This window comes from Arachis hypogaea, chromosome 13, assembly GCF_003086295.3.
Source record: "Arachis hypogaea cultivar Tifrunner chromosome 13, arahy.Tifrunner.gnm2.J5K5, whole genome shotgun sequence".
Taxonomy (NCBI): domain Eukaryota; kingdom Viridiplantae; phylum Streptophyta; class Magnoliopsida; order Fabales; family Fabaceae; genus Arachis; species Arachis hypogaea.
Genome location: NC_092048.1, coordinates 2646482 through 2666809, shown reverse-complemented (window position 1 = coordinate 2666809; position 20328 = coordinate 2646482). Strand labels below are relative to the sequence as shown.

General features: G+C 27.0%; 2 protein-coding genes across 3 annotated transcripts; both read right to left on the bottom strand.

The window, feature by feature from the left end:
* Positions 1-183: 183 nt before the first annotated feature.
* LOC112736418 (uncharacterized) lies at positions 184-2226 on the bottom strand. Of its 2 annotated transcripts, XM_025785864.3 has the most exons (5): positions 2033-2226; positions 1842-1941; positions 1672-1733; positions 749-844; positions 184-614 (listed from the first exon to the last, which is right to left on the bottom strand). In XM_025785864.3, the coding sequence occupies exons 1-4, from the start codon at positions 2156-2158 to the stop codon at positions 770-772; spliced, it is 363 nt and encodes a 120-aa protein (XP_025641649.1). In that variant the 5' UTR covers positions 2159-2226; the 3' UTR covers positions 184-614; positions 749-769. The 2 variants fall into 2 exon arrangements, with proteins under 2 accessions (XP_025641649.1, XP_025641648.1); XM_025785863.3 differs by lacking the exons at positions 184-614; positions 749-844 and adding an exon at positions 1279-1552 and having other exon boundaries at positions 2033-2225.
* Positions 2227-3250: 1024 nt separating this feature from the next.
* LOC112736417 (GDSL esterase/lipase At5g22810) lies at positions 3251-6128 on the bottom strand. The gene is made up of 6 exons (XM_025785862.3): positions 5992-6128; positions 4867-5268; positions 4602-4732; positions 4134-4367; positions 3719-3974; positions 3251-3633 (listed from the first exon to the last, which is right to left on the bottom strand). Exons 2-6 carry the CDS (start codon positions 5120-5122, stop codon positions 3440-3442), a joined length of 1071 nt encoding a protein of 356 aa, XP_025641647.1. The 5' UTR covers positions 5123-5268; positions 5992-6128; the 3' UTR covers positions 3251-3439.
* Positions 6129-20328: the final 14200 nt, after the last annotated feature.

The window sequence follows — 20328 nt, the reverse complement described above, 5'->3', positions numbered from 1 at the left end:
AGAGAAAATGTGAAATTAAGGTTTTCTTTTTTAATGAAATTGAGTATGTTTTATTAACTATATGAACCGTATCAAAAATCAATATAAAAATCATAAAGATAATGCAACTTTTTTCCTTCTTTTCCCTATCCAGTTAAAATTGACCGAAAAGTGCTGGGAAAATAGTACCATTGGATGAAGTGATTGATAGAGTAAAGTGGGCTATATATAGTTTCATTTGCTTGTGCATAAGGGTATACCATATCAGCTTTTTGCTTCACCAACTTATTCTAAACTTTTCTTGCAAGATATACGTGTCTGATGCTCCTCCACTTACATCAATAATTAATTGAAAAATCACGAAATCTCTCTCCCTTGTACAATGAGTTGTTCGTCTTAATCAATGAATTATGAATGTAATGTTCAATAGTAATCCATGCTTGTGTATTATCAATATTCTGTAGTCGTAGAAAGAAAATGTTAGGGTCTCTTTAGTCTTTACTAGGAAAAGAAAATCTTTAGGGAGTGGGTCTATTCTCTAGTAAGTAATTGTTGCAAGACTCTTGCCACTTTACGTTGTTTGTTTCCTCTTTGGTCCCTTCCACTTTATAAAGGTAAAGCTGCCTCTGTCTAATCTGTATAGTAGGAAATTTAAAAGACAAAAAGAAATTCAGAAGAACATCAATTTAAGTTCTTATCACATTTGGGTTTCTTAATTATGTATGATGTCTATAACAAAGTTTAATATTCAGAGATCATAGGGCCCTACCTGTAATAAACGTTAATATTTTCAATAGTATCCAATGATTGGTTGGCCGTTGGCGTCTTGGCGAAAGGCGATTACATATCTTCTATAAAAAAATCTCTGTGGACAACAAACATATGTGTATTTTTAGTCCAAAAATTGAGATGCATCAATTTGCTACGTCCTGTCTTATGGCCCAACTTAGCAATAGAAAGATTTGGGCGCGAAAAAAATTGGGCGTTCAACCTCAAAGCACAAATAATTGACAGATTTTTTTTTGTTAAGAGACTTATCATAAAGAGAAAAGAAACAAAAAAGAATAGATGACTTCTCAGTTCTCACCTTCGCATGTCTTCACGTAAAACTCATACTTATCATATAGGAAGAGTTTGAAATTCGGTGTTTCAATTGTTTTATCCATAGATTTTGATTAATATATATTATATATATTTTTTATAATTCAGATTAACGGTTAAAACAACTAAAAATATACCTAAAAATTTTCCTATCATATAATTGGTATTATATTAAATAATTTAATAAAAAATATCAAATTATCTAATAATTTTCCATTATCAAAAACACTAACCATCTAAAGAATATTGCAAACAATATTTAGCACAGTCTATTCTCTTGCTTTTACTACATATTTTTCATTCCACGTCTTTTGACTAGAGTGATATACATTGCTCAAGATTCATAATGTGTTTGGGATTAGATGAAATCTTCAATAAGAGGCTGATAGAAGAGTTTATATGCCTCCATCACTTCAAGATACCACATTGCCTCTCGATCAGGCCATGATGAAAGATCAACAATCTTATGAACCTGTTATTATTATATTACAGTTCATTACTACATTTTGCTCCTAATTCCTTAATTAACCATCATGACAAGTTCTATAATCGCCTGATTCAATCAGAATTACAGTGAGAAATGCAAATTACCTTTACCATGGGAATGTCTCCGGTACCGACAACATAACCTCCAACTACCATCACATACATCCCTGCCATTGATGAATAAAAACAAAGAAAAACAATGAATTAATTAGTGAAACTAGATCTGAAAATAGTTGCAGATTTTGAGGAGGAAATGTGAGGTTGAGTTGGATGACCAGGTTGCCAATGGCGGTGGAGGAAATCGCGGCCGACGGACAGCTCAATGACTCCGGTGCCGTCATCGAGAACCAGAGGAGTGTCGGAGACCAAAACGCCCTAAGAAGAAGAATCGAGAATGTTATTTATGGTTGAAGTTAAACGGCGTCGTTTAGAGAGAATCGGAAACGGTTGAGAACTTAGTAAGTACCTGCAACCAAACGCGTTGGAAGAGGATGCCACCGAGTGTGTAACTGCTTTGAGAGTGATTTGGAACCTCACGCGCGTGCTTCAGCTGCGAGCACACCACCTTCAACGCTGCTACGTTGTAATCCATCTCTCTCTCTCTCTCTCTCGCTCTCTCTTTTCCCCCTCTCTCCGCCTTTTGCTAATTTGCTTTGCGATAATGGTGAAGAAAAAACCAGATTGGGCTGAAACATATATTGGGCTCCAAAAATCCCGATCGGGCTGAAACAAATATATTGGGCTCCGAAACCCAAGAAATAACTATCTTTGTTTTTACCTTTTAATTTGCCTTCTTATTTTCAATATTTTTTTGTATGAGATAAAAATAGAAAATAAAAAATAAAAATTAAAGATAAAAACCACACACATTCCAAATTATCAATAGAAAAATAATATTTTGTTTTTTGTAAGCATGTGTTGTTTTAATTTTGGTCCCTTATTATATTATTTTGATTTTGATTCCTTATTCTCTATTACTAATTTCCTTTTTGGCCTATTATATAATACTAAAGTGTGATGTTAGATGAATGTTAGTTGGGTAAAGTACTAAATTGGTCCCCTAGGTTTGGGCGTAATTCTGTTTTGGTCCTTAAGGTTTAAAGTGTTCTATTTGAATCCAAAACGTTTTCATTTAGCATCAATTTAGTCCCACAGTGAGGTCAAAATTAAATAATTAACAAAATGTCCTACATAACAACAGTTCAAGAACAAAATCGATAATTTGGAGAACAAGTACAAGCTCCAGAGGCATAAAATCAACCATTGATACATCAATATATTTATTTATTATTTTTTATAATATAAATAAAATATTTTCTATAAAACTAAAGAAAATGATAAATAAATGTATTGATGCATCAATAGTTGATTTTGTGCCTCTAGAGCTTGTATTTGTTCTCCAGATTATCGATTTTGTTCTTGAACTGTTGTTATGTAGGACATTTTGTTAATTATTTAATTTTGATCTCACTGTGGGACTAAATTGATGCTAAATGAAAACGTTTTGGATTCAAATAGAACACTTTAAACCTTAAGGACCAAAACAGAATTACGCCCAAACCTAGGGGACCAATTTAGTACTTTACCATGTTAGTTTTAGTTTCTCTTAACTCACCTCGTTTTATTGATATTAAATAGAGTTAAAGTGAAAAATAAAATGTGTTGACATGATAAACAATAAAAATATGATAAATTATGTAATAGTATATTTATTAGTGTTGTTCAATTACCCTTACAGAAAAGAGAACACACAGGTAACTTTGCAATAGAACATAAGAAACCAAATTTAGAATTTGACTTTTACATAGTATAATATAAGGCAAGTGCATAGAGCATTACAATAATCACAAGCATAGTGAATGTTTGTGATTAATTAGGATATGAGAGAAATGCCAGCAGCTAACAAATCATTGGCCAAAACTTGGTTTGCAGCCTCTGAGGGATGAAGACCATCCCAGAATACATACTCAGTTGCATTAGCACATGTTCCTATGGACTTCTTGTTGCACAATATTGCTGTTTCTACCAGCCCCGTTCCACAACAACCTTTCCTTGCTTCAGAAAATCCTGTCATAGTGTAATAAGAATCAGAAAAACTTGCAGGGATTGTACTGTTAAAGAATAATAATGTGACATGATTAAATTTTGGTACCATAGTCTTGGGGCTTAGTGACAAGGTCATAGAGAGGCTGATAGATATCAAGGACGACCAAGTTGAGTCCAGGAAGCATTTGTCTCAACTTCTGAGAAGTTGCATTCAGCTTTGCATTGAAGTTGATAGCATCATTGTTGAAATTCGACACGCATTCGTTGCTGTGAGGATTAAACAGAGTTATGCATGCTGGCAAACAACCCATTGGAGGCAATGTTGTTACACCTATTCTCCTTGCTCCTAGTGCATGCAAATTCTGTTCATTACTAAATATTAATATTCTTTTAGATAAATGCACATACCCTTAAGATGAATAAGCTCAGGTCATACTATTTCAATTTATTTATTCAATAACCAAACCTGCCCTTGGATTTAATTACTAATAATAAGATGTCAAGGTTGAGAAAAGACATGCCTGAATGAAATTGGAGTAGCGTTGCAAGAGAAGATCCGAGAATTTATCAGCTGTATAAACCTTGTTTAGCAAAGGATTTATGTAAAAGTTTTGAATAAAGTCACTGCTGCCTGCGGTAACAATATATATAGCATCAGATATAATTGATGCAGCCTTTGATTGCCCTGCTGTTTCCACCAATTTGTTCTGACAATCCTTGTAATATTCCAGCTGATGGCTCAATGGAACAGCATTCTACACCCCAAAAAAAAAAGGTGGGAAGAAAAATTGAAGATCAAGGCTCGCTAAGATGCTGTTTATATTCACTATTGTCTCGCACACCAAGCTGACACATTCTTTTGAAGAATTATATGCCAGTTCGATGTGCGAGATAAAATGAGTACACAAAATATTTTTCTACAATGAGAAACTAGGGAGGAGAATTGAAAATTTTGAAAGAATTGAGTTTTAAACTTGTAAATTGTTTACATATAGTGTGGCTGTAGCATCTAAGTAACCAGAAGCAGCTGAGGCAAAGTTAGTTCCATTCAAGAGGTTTTTTCCTCTAGGCTTTAAGTCCATGTAAGCTGGTGGATAAGAGGTAAATCCAAGAATCTCAACTGCATTGAATGAATTAATGTAAGGAGAAAAGTGAGTTGATTTAGAATCCAAGAAAAAGTTTAGTTCAAATAACACAACTCTGTGATTAATCAAGGATTATGAGGGGAAAAGGAGAGAGTTAAGGAGAAAGCACCAATGAAATCTGTGGCCAGCTTTCCATTGCAGAACCTTCCCGTTGGATAGTGATTTTGGAAGTCTCTTCCATAAGGAGGGAAGTTTGCTTTAACAAGAGTTAATCGGTGGTTATTGTTGCCAACATCAACAACTGAGTCCCCAAATATGAACAATGCAGGAACTAGTTGTCCATTCCCCACATTCACCACCAAAACAACAAAAACAACAACTACAACAACAAAGGAACGAAATATAGAACTCCTTGAATACCCCATAAGTCACAAATTCCTCTTCAAGCAATGAGCTTCTTCCTCATGCAAACACACACACAAAGCAGATTCTCAAGATGGTTTGTAATATTGGAAAATATGTGATGACTTTAATTTACTCTTGTTATTTGAATATGGCTCTGCTAAGAAGTCTGCAAGTTCCAAGAATTGTAACATTAATGTATCAACTTATTATAAGAAAATTTAACCACTGACAAATTGACAATCATGCCTAATTTTTTTTTATATTGATTAAATATATGTGTAATACATTGTTATGGGAAGATTTGGTGTTTTTTTTTTATATGGTGTTTTATTCAAATTGGACGGTCCGATTTGTTTAAAGAAAAAAATAAATTACAAATCGGAGGGTCCGATTTTTATTTTTTATTTTTTTTATTTTTTAAAATAAAAATCGGACGGTCCGATTTTAACATTAAATTTTTTTTTATTTTCGAAATCACAAATCGAACCGTCCGATTTGTGATTGTTGGTTTAAAAAATGAAACAAATCGGAGGCACCATTTACGCCATACCATTATAAAACTCATCTCTTCTCATATGATTGTGAGATACACTCTTCTCTCTCATATGAAAAAGAAAAGGCGGACAATCATATCAACCTCAGAAGTATGCTTTGAATGTAAGAAGTAGTTGGCATTAAAAATCTTAGCAGAAATCAAGGAGATTAAAAAATAAATGGATTAAACTAGAAATCACAATATGTACTATTCACTGTTCCAATAACAATGTCACTCGTCAAATGATTGAAATACATGCATGGAATCACTTGAATCTGAATGAAGTATTCATCGTACAAGAAACTAGGGATAAACAATTACGGCAACATTAAAGGATGTTGGTTGGTTACTAACCTCAAATAAGTATAACTGTGTTGAACTATTGACACTTGATGTCTTGAATCTTGAGCTGTCTCAGGCTTCAATAACCTCCTATGACTAGGCCACACCAATATTATAAAAAGCTGTGGGGGCAAACATGAGATATTGACTAGTTGAAAGAGACTATTAGGAGCACTTTGCAATAATGCGGTTGTTGTTGGTGACCACTTAGTGTTTTTGTGTTGCGTGCCTTATTTATTATGTCGGTGATGGATTTGGTTCTTCTAAAGTTTGAATTTTATTTTAATAATTTTATAGAGTAAAGTGTGATCTTTTATCATTGATTTCATAGGTAGGACCAATAATAAATATGAAAGAGAAACTATTCAAAGGTAGAAGATCATACTTTATTCTCTAAAGTGAACTTCAAATTTTAGAGGATCTAAATCCATCAGTGATCTCTGTCACAATATTTGACTTGTTTGACTTTATAAGGATTTTTTTATGAACACTTAAAACTTAGCTGTTTTTGCTTTTTCTTAGTTGATAGGATACTAACTTTCTAACACATGGTGGGACTATTAATATGTTATTCATATTGCTATTTTTGTTGTATCTATCTATTTATTTATTTAATATACTAAAATTGGATTATTTTTAATTAATAAAAAAATGAGATGTTAATTTTTATATACTTATTTTTTTCTAAAATAAAAATATTATTCTTTTTTTTAAATTTATTTTTAAAAAATATCTTTATTATAATTATATTACAATTAGCATTTAATGAATAATACATAATTATACTAATTTAGAAAAATATTTTTATTATAATTATATAAAATTAATATTTAATACATTATCAACTAATAAAAGTAAGGTATTAATTTCTCATAAATTCATTTTTTTTCCAAAATAAATGCATTATTCTTTCTTCTAAATTTAGAAAAATATCTTTATTATAATTAGATTACAATTAGCATTTAATGAATAATACATAATTATACTAATTTAAAAAAAATACCTTTATTATAATTATATAAAATCAATATTCAATGCATTATTTATCTACTTAATATACTAAAACTGATTTTCTTTCAACTAGTGAAAAGGTGAGGTGTCAATTTCTCATAAACTCATTTTTTCTCTAAAATAAAAGCACTGTTCTCTTTTCTAAATTTATTTTAGAAAAATATTTTTATTATAATTATATTACAATTAGCATTTAATAGATAATGTATGATTATACTAATTTAGAAAAATATCTTTATTATAATTATATAAAATCAATATTTAATACATTATCAACTAATAAAAACGAGGTGTCAATTTCTCATGAATTCAATTTTTTCCAAAATAAATGCACTATCTAAATTTATTTTAGAAAAATATCTTTATTATAATTAGATTATAATTAGCATTTAATGAATAATCCATAATTATACTAATTTAAAAAAATATTTTTATTATAATTATATAAAATTAATATTTAATGCATTATTTATTTAATATACTAAAACAGAATTTCTTCCAACTAATGAAAAAATGAGGTCTCAATTTCTCATGAACTCATTTTTCCTCTAAAATAAAAGCACTGTTCTCTCTTCTAAATTTATTTTAGAAAAATATCTTTATTATAATTATATTACAATTATATTACAATTAGTATTTAATGAATAATATATAATTATACTAATTTAAGAAAATATATTTATTATATTATATAAAATTAATATTTAATATATTATCAACTAATAAAAATGAGGTATTAATTTCTCATAAATTCTTTTTTTTTTCAAAATAAATGCACTATTCTTTCTTCTAAATTTAGAAAAATATCTTTATTATAATTAGATTACAATTAGCATTTAATGAATAATGCATAATTATACTAATTTAGAAAAATATCTTTATTATAATTATATAAAATCAATATTCAATGCATTATTTATTTACTTAATATACTAAAACTGAATTAATTCCAACTAGTGAAAAAGTGAGGTGTCAATTTCTTATGAACTCATTTTTCCTCTAAAATAAAAGCATTATCATCTTTTCTAAATTTATTTTAGAAAAATATTTTTATTATAATTATATTACAATTAGCATTTAATGGATAATATATAATTATACTAATTTAGGAAAATATATTTATTATAATTATATAAAATCAATATTTAATACATTATCAACTAATAAAAACGAGGTATCAATTTCTCATGAATTCATCTTTTTCCAAAATAAATGCACTATTCTTTCTTCTAAATTTATTTTAGAAAAATATATTTATTATAATTTGATTATAATTAGCATTTAATGAATAATTCATAATTATACTAATTTAAAAAAATATTTTTATTATAATTATATAAAATTAATATTTAATACATTATTTATTTAATATACTAAAACTAAATTTCTTCCAACTAATGAAAAAATGAGGTCTCAATTTCTTATGAACTCATTTTTCTTCTAAAATAAAAGCATTGTTCTTTCTTCTAAATTTATTTTATAAAAATATCTTTATTATAATTATATTACAATTAGTATTTAATGAATAATATATAATTATACTAATTTAGAAAAATATCTTTATTATAATTATATAAAATTAATATTTAATACATTATCAACTAATAAAAGTGAGGTATTATTTTCTCATAAATTCATTTTTTTTCAAAATAAATGCACTATTCTTTCTTCTAAATTTAGAAAAATATCTTTATTATAATTAGATTACAATTAGCATTTAATGAATAATGTATAATTATACTAATTTAGAAAAATAACATTATTATAATTATATAAAATCAATATTCAATGCATTATTTATATACTTAATATACTAAAACTGGATTTCTTCCAACTAATAAAAAAGTGAGGTATCAATTTCTCATGAACTCATTTTTTCTCTAAAATAGAAGTACTATTTTCCCTTCTAAATTTATTTTAGAAAAATATCTTTATTATAATTATATTACAATCAGCATTTAATGAATAATGCATAATTATACTAATTTAGAAAAATATCTTTATTATAATTATATAAAATTAATATTTAATATATTATCAACTAATAAAAGTGAGGTGTCAATTTCTCATGAATTCATTTTTTTTCCAAAATAAATGCACTATTCTTTCTTCTAAATTTATTTTAGAAAAAATATCTTTATTATAATTAGATTATAATTAGTATTTAATGAATAATGCATAATTATACTAATTTAGAAAAATATTTTTATTATAATTATATAAAATCAATATTTAATGCATTATTTATTTAATATACTAAAACTAAATTTCTTCCAACTAATGAAAAAATGAGGTGTCAATTTCTCATGAACTCATTTTTTCTCTAAAATAAAAGCACTATTCTTTCTTCTAAATTTATTTTAAAAAAATATCTTTATTATAATTATATTACAATTAGCATTTAATAAATAATGTATGATTATACTAATTTAGAAAAATATCTTTATTATAATATAAAATTAATATTTAATACACTATCAACTAATGAAATTGAGGTGTCAATTTCTCATGAATTCATTTCTTCTCCAAAATAAATGCACTATTCTTTCTTCTAAATTTATTTTAGAAAAATATCTTTATTATAATTAGATTACAATTAGCATTTAATGAATCATACATAATTATACTAATTTAGAAAAATATTTTTATTATAATTATATAAAATCAATATTTAATGAATTATTAAATTAATTATCAATCGAAAATATTTTTAATCGTTTTAATTATATTGATACAGTTCTAATTTTTATTCATTATGTAATAATTTTATTAGTGGCAAATTGTTACATTAATGGTGACCCATTTATATTAATAATAATAATAATAATAATAATAATAATAATAATAGATATCATTAATTAAATACTAACATAATTATCAAACATTATCTATGATTCTAATCATGACAAAAATGTATGATTCTAATCGTAATAAAAATGTATATGATATGATAATGGTAGGGATTATTTTAATCATGATAAAAATCTATGATTCTAATTATGATATGATTGAATCTTATAATTTTAACAAAACAAATATACGATGTATAAAGTAAATAATAAAAAATTAATTTAATAATAAATAATTATATAATTATTTTTGTTCTAATAAAGGCATATAGTATTTTTTTGTGGTTCAAACTCAGAGATGTAATTTTAATGATGGGTGTAAGACCCAGAATATTTAAAAAGTCTTATTATGATTAAGTCTCAAATTATATGATTATTTATAGTCTTAATTTCAGAAATTATTTTATTAAGGATAATTAAAGCAAGTTTTGATTAATTGAATTTGAAATATTGTAAGGTCCCACATCGGTTGGGGAGGAGAACGAAGCATGCCTTATAAGGGTATGGATATCTCTCCCTAGCATGACGTATTTTGACGAGTGAGTGTGGGAGGCTTCGGCTATCATCCCTATCGTCAAATGCAAAATCGTGAGACCTTGTATGCCAAAGCGGACAATATCGTGCTAGCGGGTGGTCTAGAACTGTTACAATGGGTAATATATTCAAATTTTCTTATTTTAAACTTTTCATAATTAAAATAATTTTATAACATATTGTGATTTTTTTTTTCAGAAAGTACCGGCTTTCTTTTGCATCAATGCAATGCCATTGAGGGAAATAAATGTCAGTTTAGTTTCTTGGTGTGGCAATTCTATACCTTGCCACATTGCATGGATAGCGGATGATGAAACTTATTTAACAAGGGGATGGTATAAATTTGCACGAATTCTAAATGTTCGAACTTACGATATTGTTTCAGTTGATTGTTGTTACGAGAATGACTCTAATTTATACGTGTCTAAGGACTAGAATAGATTAAATATTATTTAAATAATTTAGTTTTAATATTAGCATTTGATTAAATTAGTTTTAAAAAAATTTAAATTGTTGCTTCAATTTATATATTATAACTATTTTTCTTAGATATATTATTTTTAAAACTTTAATATAAAATTTCTTTTTTTTTAATCAAGTAGAATAAGTGGCAAATTGATACATACATTAATGGTGACAAATTGATATTGATATCAAATAATAATAATAATAATAATAATAATAATAATAATAATAATAATAATAATAATAATAATAATAATAATAGAAAATGTCTAAACAGCACACATGTTATACTTTAAAAAAACAAAACATATTTTTAAAAGGATTAAGATATCAATTATTAAAAATAAAAAAATAAATATAAATTTATAATTCTAATTGCTATATATATGATACTAACGTTAATAGTGGTAAATTGATATTGATATCAATAATTAATTTCCATAATTATTTTTGTATTACTAAAGGTTATATATAGTATTTTCTTTTGCGATTCGTGGGTCTAGATCTAAGAGTCAAAGCATTCTTTTTTAACGTGGTATATAGAATAATAGAAAAAATTTTGAGAACTTATAATAAAAAGGTCATTTCTAAATCTCTTAGTCAAATTTATTAAAATTTATTATTATCAATTAAAAAATTAAAAAATTTTAGGTGCTAAATGGTAATACATTCTTATTCCATATTTACATCTTGAGAATATTAAAATGATCATAATATTATTTCAGGTATATATTTTGCAATCATAAAAAAAGTGTTAGGTTATTCTTTAGTAATTTTAAATTCTTTATTGTTTAATAAAACAAATTGTGCATTTAAATTCTCTACTAATTTATTATTGTTCATTTTAAGCTAATTTGTATATATTTTTACTTTATAGTAGTAAAATAACATATAAATATTTATTGAAAAGTTTAAATATTACTAAATTATTTAATTTGATATTGAGTATATATGTGTAATTTATTAAAAAAATAAATTAATAAAAATAATTAATAATTATATTAAAATTGATATATTTAATATTAAATTAAAAAAATATTTTAAAAGCATAATATGTATTTTTTTATTAATTAAATTATTATAATTTAAATTAATTTTAATAAAATAACTTAAAATTATAATTTTAATTTTACCACGTGGTATGCACGAATTATTACACTTGTATACTATTATTATCCTTTGCTAATCAGATATTAGCAATGTTCTAATATGAAAACATAATATAGGTTGGTGCCATCTACTGTAAAGATGCATTTTTACAGATTTTTGTCTTTTATGGCAAAAAAGCGTCTTACTAAAAAGTGTTGTTTAAAGAAAAAGTGTTACCCTTAATCGTTAACTTGGCTCTGATACCAATTTTTACCATTTCTATCCAATTTTTTACTAGTCCTTGATGTATATTGTGATTTCATTTTTATAGTTTTCAATCTTGTTTTAGTTTATAATATTCTTTTTTGCATGGATTATTGTATATAAAATCTTTTATCTGTTTATCTTTTTTTTTAATATAATTTCTCAAATTCTCAAAAACTTCGTTTATTTCTACACTTTCTGTTGTTTCTAAATACCTTCTTAATTTTTCGACTTCATTCTCCATTTTTTCTTTCAACAGTTTTAATTCTTTTAAGTCATAATATGGTTTTTCAGGCATTTATAATTTTTTTAAATTTAATTCCAACTTGTTTATATTTATTCTTATTTCTATCCTTTTTATTATAAGGTCATCAATTTCGATCTGAAGGTTATTTAATTCCCTTTTATACTCTTTTATTTTACTTTTTAATTTTTCCGCCCTTTTTCTTTTTATTTTATTTTCTGATTTTTCAATCTTTTTATGCTTCATTATTTATTTTAAAATTTCTGCAAACTCTATCATCGATTCATCACTATTTTCTAGAGATTCTATTAATTTTTCTAGCTCTTCAACTTCTCTTCTTAACTTGTCATAGATTATTTTTAGAGCTTCAAATGCTCTTTGATTTATTTCAGAAAACTGTAAATAATTCAAACGATTTTCTCTTTCAAAGAGCTCTTGTTTCTTGTCTTGATAAGTTACATATATTTCTTCTTTATTTATTGTCATAATTTAGTGTTTAGGGTTTCATTTAATTTTTCGACATTTTTTGTTAATTCTTTTATTTCAGAATTTTCTTCTTTAATCTTTAACTTAGATAAACTTAAAGGGCTATTAATTTTAGATTCTCTTATTTGAAAATTCGATGAAAATAATTTTCCTGATGGTTCTTTTAATAATAGAACTGGGTTTTCAATAGCTTTATATTTTGGTATTTCTGTTTTTACAATTTTCTGAAATAATTCATCGACATAAATTCTTTCTCTGTTTTTAAATATTATACTATGATGGCTATTTGTTAAAGCATAATTTATTGCATATGTAATTGAAAATGGTTCATCATCTTGTTCCATTAGATTCTTTCTGTGAAATTTATAAGCCAAACTTATAGATCTTCCAAGATTTTCAGTTGATAAAGGTATAGCATATCCAAGATGGGCATTGAATTTAACATTTACGTTTGCCAAGTTTCCATGAACAATTCCAATTATTTGATCTATTGGGTTATCAGTAATTCTTTTGTCACAGATTGCTAAGCTTATTGGTGAATTAATTCCTTTCATATATGTAGATTTGATTAAGACTTGTATAGTACTAATATGAATCCATCCAATTTTAGATCTTTTTTGTTGATCCTTAATTTTTCCAATCTGTTTACTTAATTCTTCATCATTTATCAAAGCTATTTCAAGTTCTCCATTGGCGGATTTTATCTTTATAGGGGCTTCAAGTTGAATTTTTCCATAGTATATTATATTTTTTCTATTAAAAACTTCTTTTAAAAGGTTCTGTTTATTAAAATTTTCATTTGATTTGAGATTTAATTCTGTTTTTAGAACAGCCTGTTTTTCATTATCTAATAAAGCAGTTAATCTATAATAATCAGATTCTTCTGTTAATTCTAAACTTTCTAAATAATTCATAAATGAAAGACTAGGATGAAGATGTACCTTTCTGGAGAAAAACTTCCTTTATTTAGTATATTTTACATAAGGTGTTTTTATCTCCAGAGGGGAGATTGTAAATACTAACTCCAGAGGGGAGTTTAGAACTATTTTTCCTAAAGGAATTCTTCCTCAGACCATAGAATCGCCTCGGCAGCTTCCTCCTTGCTCTCCTAACATGTGAGTACTCTTTGCCTCCTGCTTTCTATTTTCTGATACTTCTACAATTGCCTAAGCAACCTATTTATAATAGTTGGGTTTGATGGACAATTCCCATCCTTACCCTTCTTATGACGTCATTGCTTACGTCATTGTTTGCTTATCTTGCACCAGCTACATCGTTGGTGCTTTATGACCTAAGTGCTTACGTCACTATGCAATAATATTGAGAGATGCTTCAGATGTGTTGTCCTCCTCTTTTATCATGTGACCCTCAGATGCATTGTCCTCTTCTTTCATCATGTGAGTTGATTCCGTTTCATTATTGCTTTCTTCAGATAACTCTGAGGCACATAGCTGGCACTTGTGGTCTTCTCTGTTTTTTATCAAATAGCAGAGATTCCTCTTTATCCCTTCAGGGAGCTTTTCTAAAAGTCCGGATAAGTTGTAGAATGCTGATTCAAATTCCACCAAAAGTCTCATCTCTCTTTCTTCAATTTCATTTCTTTTGCTGGACACAAGCAAAGTATTTCTACTTTTATAATTAATCCTTGTGTGAGATTCCTTCGTTATTTTTTGAGTTCTTTCAAAGACCCTTGCTAATGTGCTGGCTAGCCTTCCTTCATGACTGTAAATTGTTAAGTCTTAAATCTGATCAATTGGTTGAAAATTTCCTGGGAAGACGGACATGAATATTACTTGGTGTGTTGGAACCAAGCATTCTTCTTCTTTATTAAAAATAGGTTGACTGTTTATAAATTTTAGGGATATATCCCTTGGATTTACATTGTCAATCATATTTTTAAATCTCTTTACTGCATCAATGAATCCTGCAGGAAACTCACTAATAATTTTTAGATCATTAAAAATTAAAATTGTATCAATTAATCCATATTGGAAAAATTGATAGGTGTCAGATGGGGAAGCATCTGGAAATATAACCAACTTTGTTAGCTATTCTTTGGCAATAGGATAATATCCCAAAATTGCCCTTTTTTCTTCAGTCCAATTCAGGACTATGTTAAGGGTTTCTCTGAGATTTGATCTGCAGACCCTTTTCTTTTCCTTTATTTCAGTCCTTGTAGGGATGTTTCTTATTATCCCTGTTCTCTGGGTTTGAATTGGAGCTTTATCTGCTCTTTTTAAGGTTTGTTCTGGATGAAGAGCTTCATATTCCCTGAATGATTCCTTTGCTTCTTCCAGTGTTAGAAACCCTCCTTTATGAATTATCCTTGATTGATGTGTGAATGGTGCTGCTTTTTCCCAGGCATCATATACTCCTTTCATGGGGCCATTATAAATTACATAATATTTTTTATCTTGGGTGGATTTTTAAATAATTTCAGCAATTGTTTTATTTTCCGAAATTTTTTCTTCACCTAATTTGTCCACCACGCTTGGCTGGCTGAACTCTGATGGTGTTGCTTGTTGTGTTGATTTCATTGCTTCAATGGCCTTCTTGAGGGATTGGATCTGTGTCCTTATTTGCTGACAATGCTTGCATTTTTCGAGTTCTTGCTCATATTTTTGAATTTCTTGATCTAATGCGTTGTAGACGAACTCCATTCTCTTGTTAATGTATCTGCAATAACATTTTTGTCACCCTTAATATATTCAATTTTTATTGGATATTGTAACAAAAATAATTGCCATCTTACCAATCGTCCATGATTATAATCAACTTTTAAATTATATCGTAGAAAACCTGTTAAGTAACTTGAATCTGTCGTTAATGTAAATTCTCTGGGTAGTAAATCAATTTTCCATTTCTTAAGAGATTTAATTGCTGCTAGAGTTTCCTTTTCATGAGTGGTATATCTTTGTTCTGTTGGAGTAAAAGTCCCTGAAATATACCTGTAAAGTAATTCCTTTGGGGAATATTTAGAATCTAGTGATTCTTTTTCTTGTTGTAAACTTTTTATAACTTTCTTAACTTTTAGACATCTTGACCAGGTTATGTCTGAAGCATCTGTATCTGTTTCTACTATTAAGTAGTCATTTTCTTCTGGAATATAAAGTTCTGAAAGTTTTTCACATAATTTTTTAATCTTTTGAATTTGCATACTGTCTTTTTCGTCCCATTTCCATTCTTTTTTAGTACTTATTTTTGGAAATAAGCTTTTAGTGTATTCTGTTATATTCTTTAAAAATCCTTGATCAGAAATATAATTTATACACCCTAAAAATCTTTGTAATTGTTTTCTATCTTCTATTTTACTAGGAAATAAATTTACCTTTTCTAGGACATTTGGCTGTAGTTTTAGCTTTCCTTGAGTGGATAGAATTAACCCAAGAAACTCTATTTCTTGTTTTGCTATTCTTGCTTTCTTTTTGCTAAGAACTAATCCTTTTTCTTTACATCTTTCTAAAACTATTAATAATTTTTGAAGATGATCTTCTTTATCCTGTTTTGTAAAAATTAGTATATCATCAATGTACACTAAAACAAATTCATTTAACTCTTTTAGATTTTCTTCCATAAATCTTTGATAAATACCTGGGACTTGTTTTAATCCGAATGATAATACATTCCATTCATAGAGCAACACACTTGTTGATTCTTTTGTTGGGCAAGTAAAAGCAGTTAATTTCTTTGTTTCTTCGTCTAAACGAAGTTGCCAATATCCTGATTTTGCATCAAGAGATGAAAACCAAGTTGCTCCTTTGATTTTTTCTAAAATAGAATCTTTTCTTGGAAGCTTATGAGCATCACCAATAGTTGCTTCATTCATCTTCTTATAGTTAATAACCATTCTTCGTTTTTCCCTTTTAATTTCATTATTGTTTTCGACATAAAAGGCTGGAGCCGCATGAGGACTTTTACTTAATCTTATAATTCCTTTTTCCAAAAGATCTCTACATTCTAATGAAAACTCTTCTCTATCTCTTGCGGAATAAGGAATTTTATTTGGAACATTTATCTCTTTTGTAGGATCTTTTAATTTAATACTTACTAATTCGTTATTTGTATTTTTAATATCTAAAGGATTTTCAGCACATATTTCATCCAAGAGTTCTTCTATCTTTATTTCAAGATTATTTTTTGGGATATTTATCTGAAAGTATAGATTTAAATAACATGTTTTTAAAATAGAGAATATTTTAAATTTTAAGATTTTATCTATAGTAGTAGTCGGTATTTTTATACGTTTTGATTTTTGATTTATTGAAGAATCGTGTGGAGCTTTTAAAACTATATATGTTAATTCTTGAATGAATGGATGATATAGCTTTAAAAAGTTATTTCCTTATGATAAAATCCATTCCAGAGTCTAACATATATATAGATGGAACAATGAACCTATAATTTTGAATAAAAATTTCAACCATTTCTGCTTTTTGGTCAATTTTATGTATTGATTTGTTAGCTATTCTAACTCTTAATGGTTTCTTTAATTTTTTCCAATCAAGTTTTATATTTGAACTAGCAAAGCATTGTGTTGCTCCAAAATCTATGAAAGCATTTATAAATTTTTCTGTTATTTTTATAGTAATAAATGTAGCATTATTACTCAGTCTCTGAGTCTGTTTCTGAGACATATTCAAAAATATAGTCTAAGTTATCATCAGATTCTTCTAATGGTTCCATGAAACAAGATTTAGCAATTTCTATTTGTTTAGTAAGATCCTTTTTATCCTTCTTTTTCGGGCATTCATTTGCATAGTGTCCTTCTTCTTGGTAATACCAACATTTACAATTTTCTTTTTTATTCGGGCAATAGTTATTTCTTTGTCTTTTGTTTTTATTGTTATTTTCCTTTCTAAAATATCTCTTTTTTCTCCAGTTTGGATAGTATTTTCTTTTTCTAAATTGATATTTTCTTTTTTTTTTGAAAATTTTTATTAAGACCATATTTTTGAGGTATCTCCTCATTATCCTGACAGCAAATTTTAATTATATTTGTAAATCTTTTTTGAGTTGCTTCTTGCATACAACGTTCTTTTATTTCCTCTCTTATTGCAGAGGTTGCTCCACCAAAATTATTTTCAATTGTCCCTCTATTTATTTCTCTTATAAATCTTCCCATTATAAATTCATTAGCAGGATATGGAAGTTTTGTTATATACATACTAAGATAATGATTTTTATCTTCTTCTTTTAATTTGTAATAATGTATTCTATATTCATATATATAAGACTCCACATTACATAAATCATATATCTGAATATTAGCTAAATGGTTTTTCGCTTCTTGATATTCTTTATTATAGACTTCTTGTCTATGATCTATAATATTTTTTCCAAAAAATTCTTTATATAGAATCATCATTATATACAATATCTTATCATAAGCTGATGTTTTTGTTTCTAATTCTTCTATTACTTGATTTTCTATTGATGTCATATAATCTCTTATAGTTCCTTTAGTATGAAACCCTATGTAATTCCAAATGTCTCTTCCAGACAATTCACTAAGTTTTGGATTAGTAAAGGCTTCTAATAAGAAGGAATTCAACCAGTTTTCGAAATTTTCTTTTTCATTCTTTTTACAATCTAAATCGAGCATTCTATCTCCTTCCATTTCCTGGATTTTAGGGATGTATTTTGATGGTATTTTTGTATATTTTGAATCTTTATTTATAAACCCTTTTTTAAAGGCATAATTATCAAAACCTGTTTCCCATTTAAATTGAGATTGATTATCTTTAGATGTTCCAGCTTCATTTTTTACTTGTATTGGAATTGCTGGTTCTTCGTCACTTGAGTAATCTAGGATGTGTTCTTCATTTTCTATATTTTCAGAATTTACTAATTCTTCTTCTATTTGAAATCCCTGTTCCATAACATTATTTTCTTGAGTCATTTTTAATTGTTTAAAAAGTATTGTAACTTCTTCTAATTTTTCTTCAATATTCATAATTTTAGTGGTGGTTTTACTTTTAAATCTGTTATGTTGATTATATTTTGGAAATTTTCTTCTTTGGAATATTCTTTTTCCTTATTTCTTTGAAATTTTATGGATACTAATATTTCTTCAAGCATGTCTACTATAGAATTTAATTGTGGGTTAAATGTATGATAAAGATGTGGTGAATCATTTCCATGGTAACATTTTTTAGAAATTTCGTGTGAGAAATAAGTTTTTTCAGGTTTTTGGAGTCCTTCAATAAAACTTATAGTAAAATAAAGATTTTAAGAAAAATCATTTTGTATTGATTTTAAGAATTCGGTGTCATTACAGTTAACATTAGTTAAAATCATTAATTTTTGATCTATTAATTTTGATAACTTAATTATTTCTTCTCTTAAATCTTCTAATTTACTTTTTTCCATTAGGTGACGCTTTTCTTTATGAAAAGTTACGGTTTTAAATGAAAAGTGTGGCTTTAAGATGTGTAGTATAAATTTTGCCACGTAAACACATCTATAAATTTAGATCTGTACCCTATATTTCACCATATAGGTTTGGTTTAATAATGTGTTTGCAGGAAGTCAGGAACTATTTTCAAACTTGTTTTATTGGTAATCATTATATCTATCTTTTCCTAATAAAGTATGTTGTTGTGGTCGAAACGATTTCTGATCCTGTGACACCTGTTTTCCCAAGAGGCCCCACAAGCATTTCGGCCACATAATTTGAAGCACAAAGTGATTCGCATGGGCTTTTGTCATACATTCATAATTGAGGTGTTACATAAGACGAGTGCAGGGCCAGCACTTTTGTTAAATTCTGACCATCATTTAATCATTAAAAAAAATTGAATAATTTTATAATATTAGATACAATCTCACATCATTAAAAATATTATTAATAATTAATTGATAGTTAAAAATCACAAAATTTACTAGCTCCTAGACTTTTCCGTTACATAATGGTGCTAGAGAAAACTTTTCACCCTTAACATTTTTCTATCCATCATAATTCACCATTTTTCCTTGCTTGATTTAATATCTGCAAGTACAAATAAAAAGGGTATGTAATTGTTCAACTTTTAAGTTTTAACTATGTTGATTAGATATATTTATAGTTATCCATATAAACAGTGTCACCGGAATATGTATGCACCGCAGTTAACTATTTTAATGGAATAGTATATAGTATAATTAAGAGGTGATGACCTCTTTGAAAACAAGTAAACAACCATGAACATGCAACCACCTTTTTAATTTCTTCGTGGCAGATATCTACAGAAGATTGTATCAAATTCCACCAACAAATCTATATTATTCTTCGTGACATTGCTAGTTCATCCATTCAAAAATACTAAAATCAGTTATCAATATATTTGTATATTTGTATATAAATATATGTATAATTTAATTTATTTTTAATATATATTTATATTTAAACATGTATTTTATATCAACGAG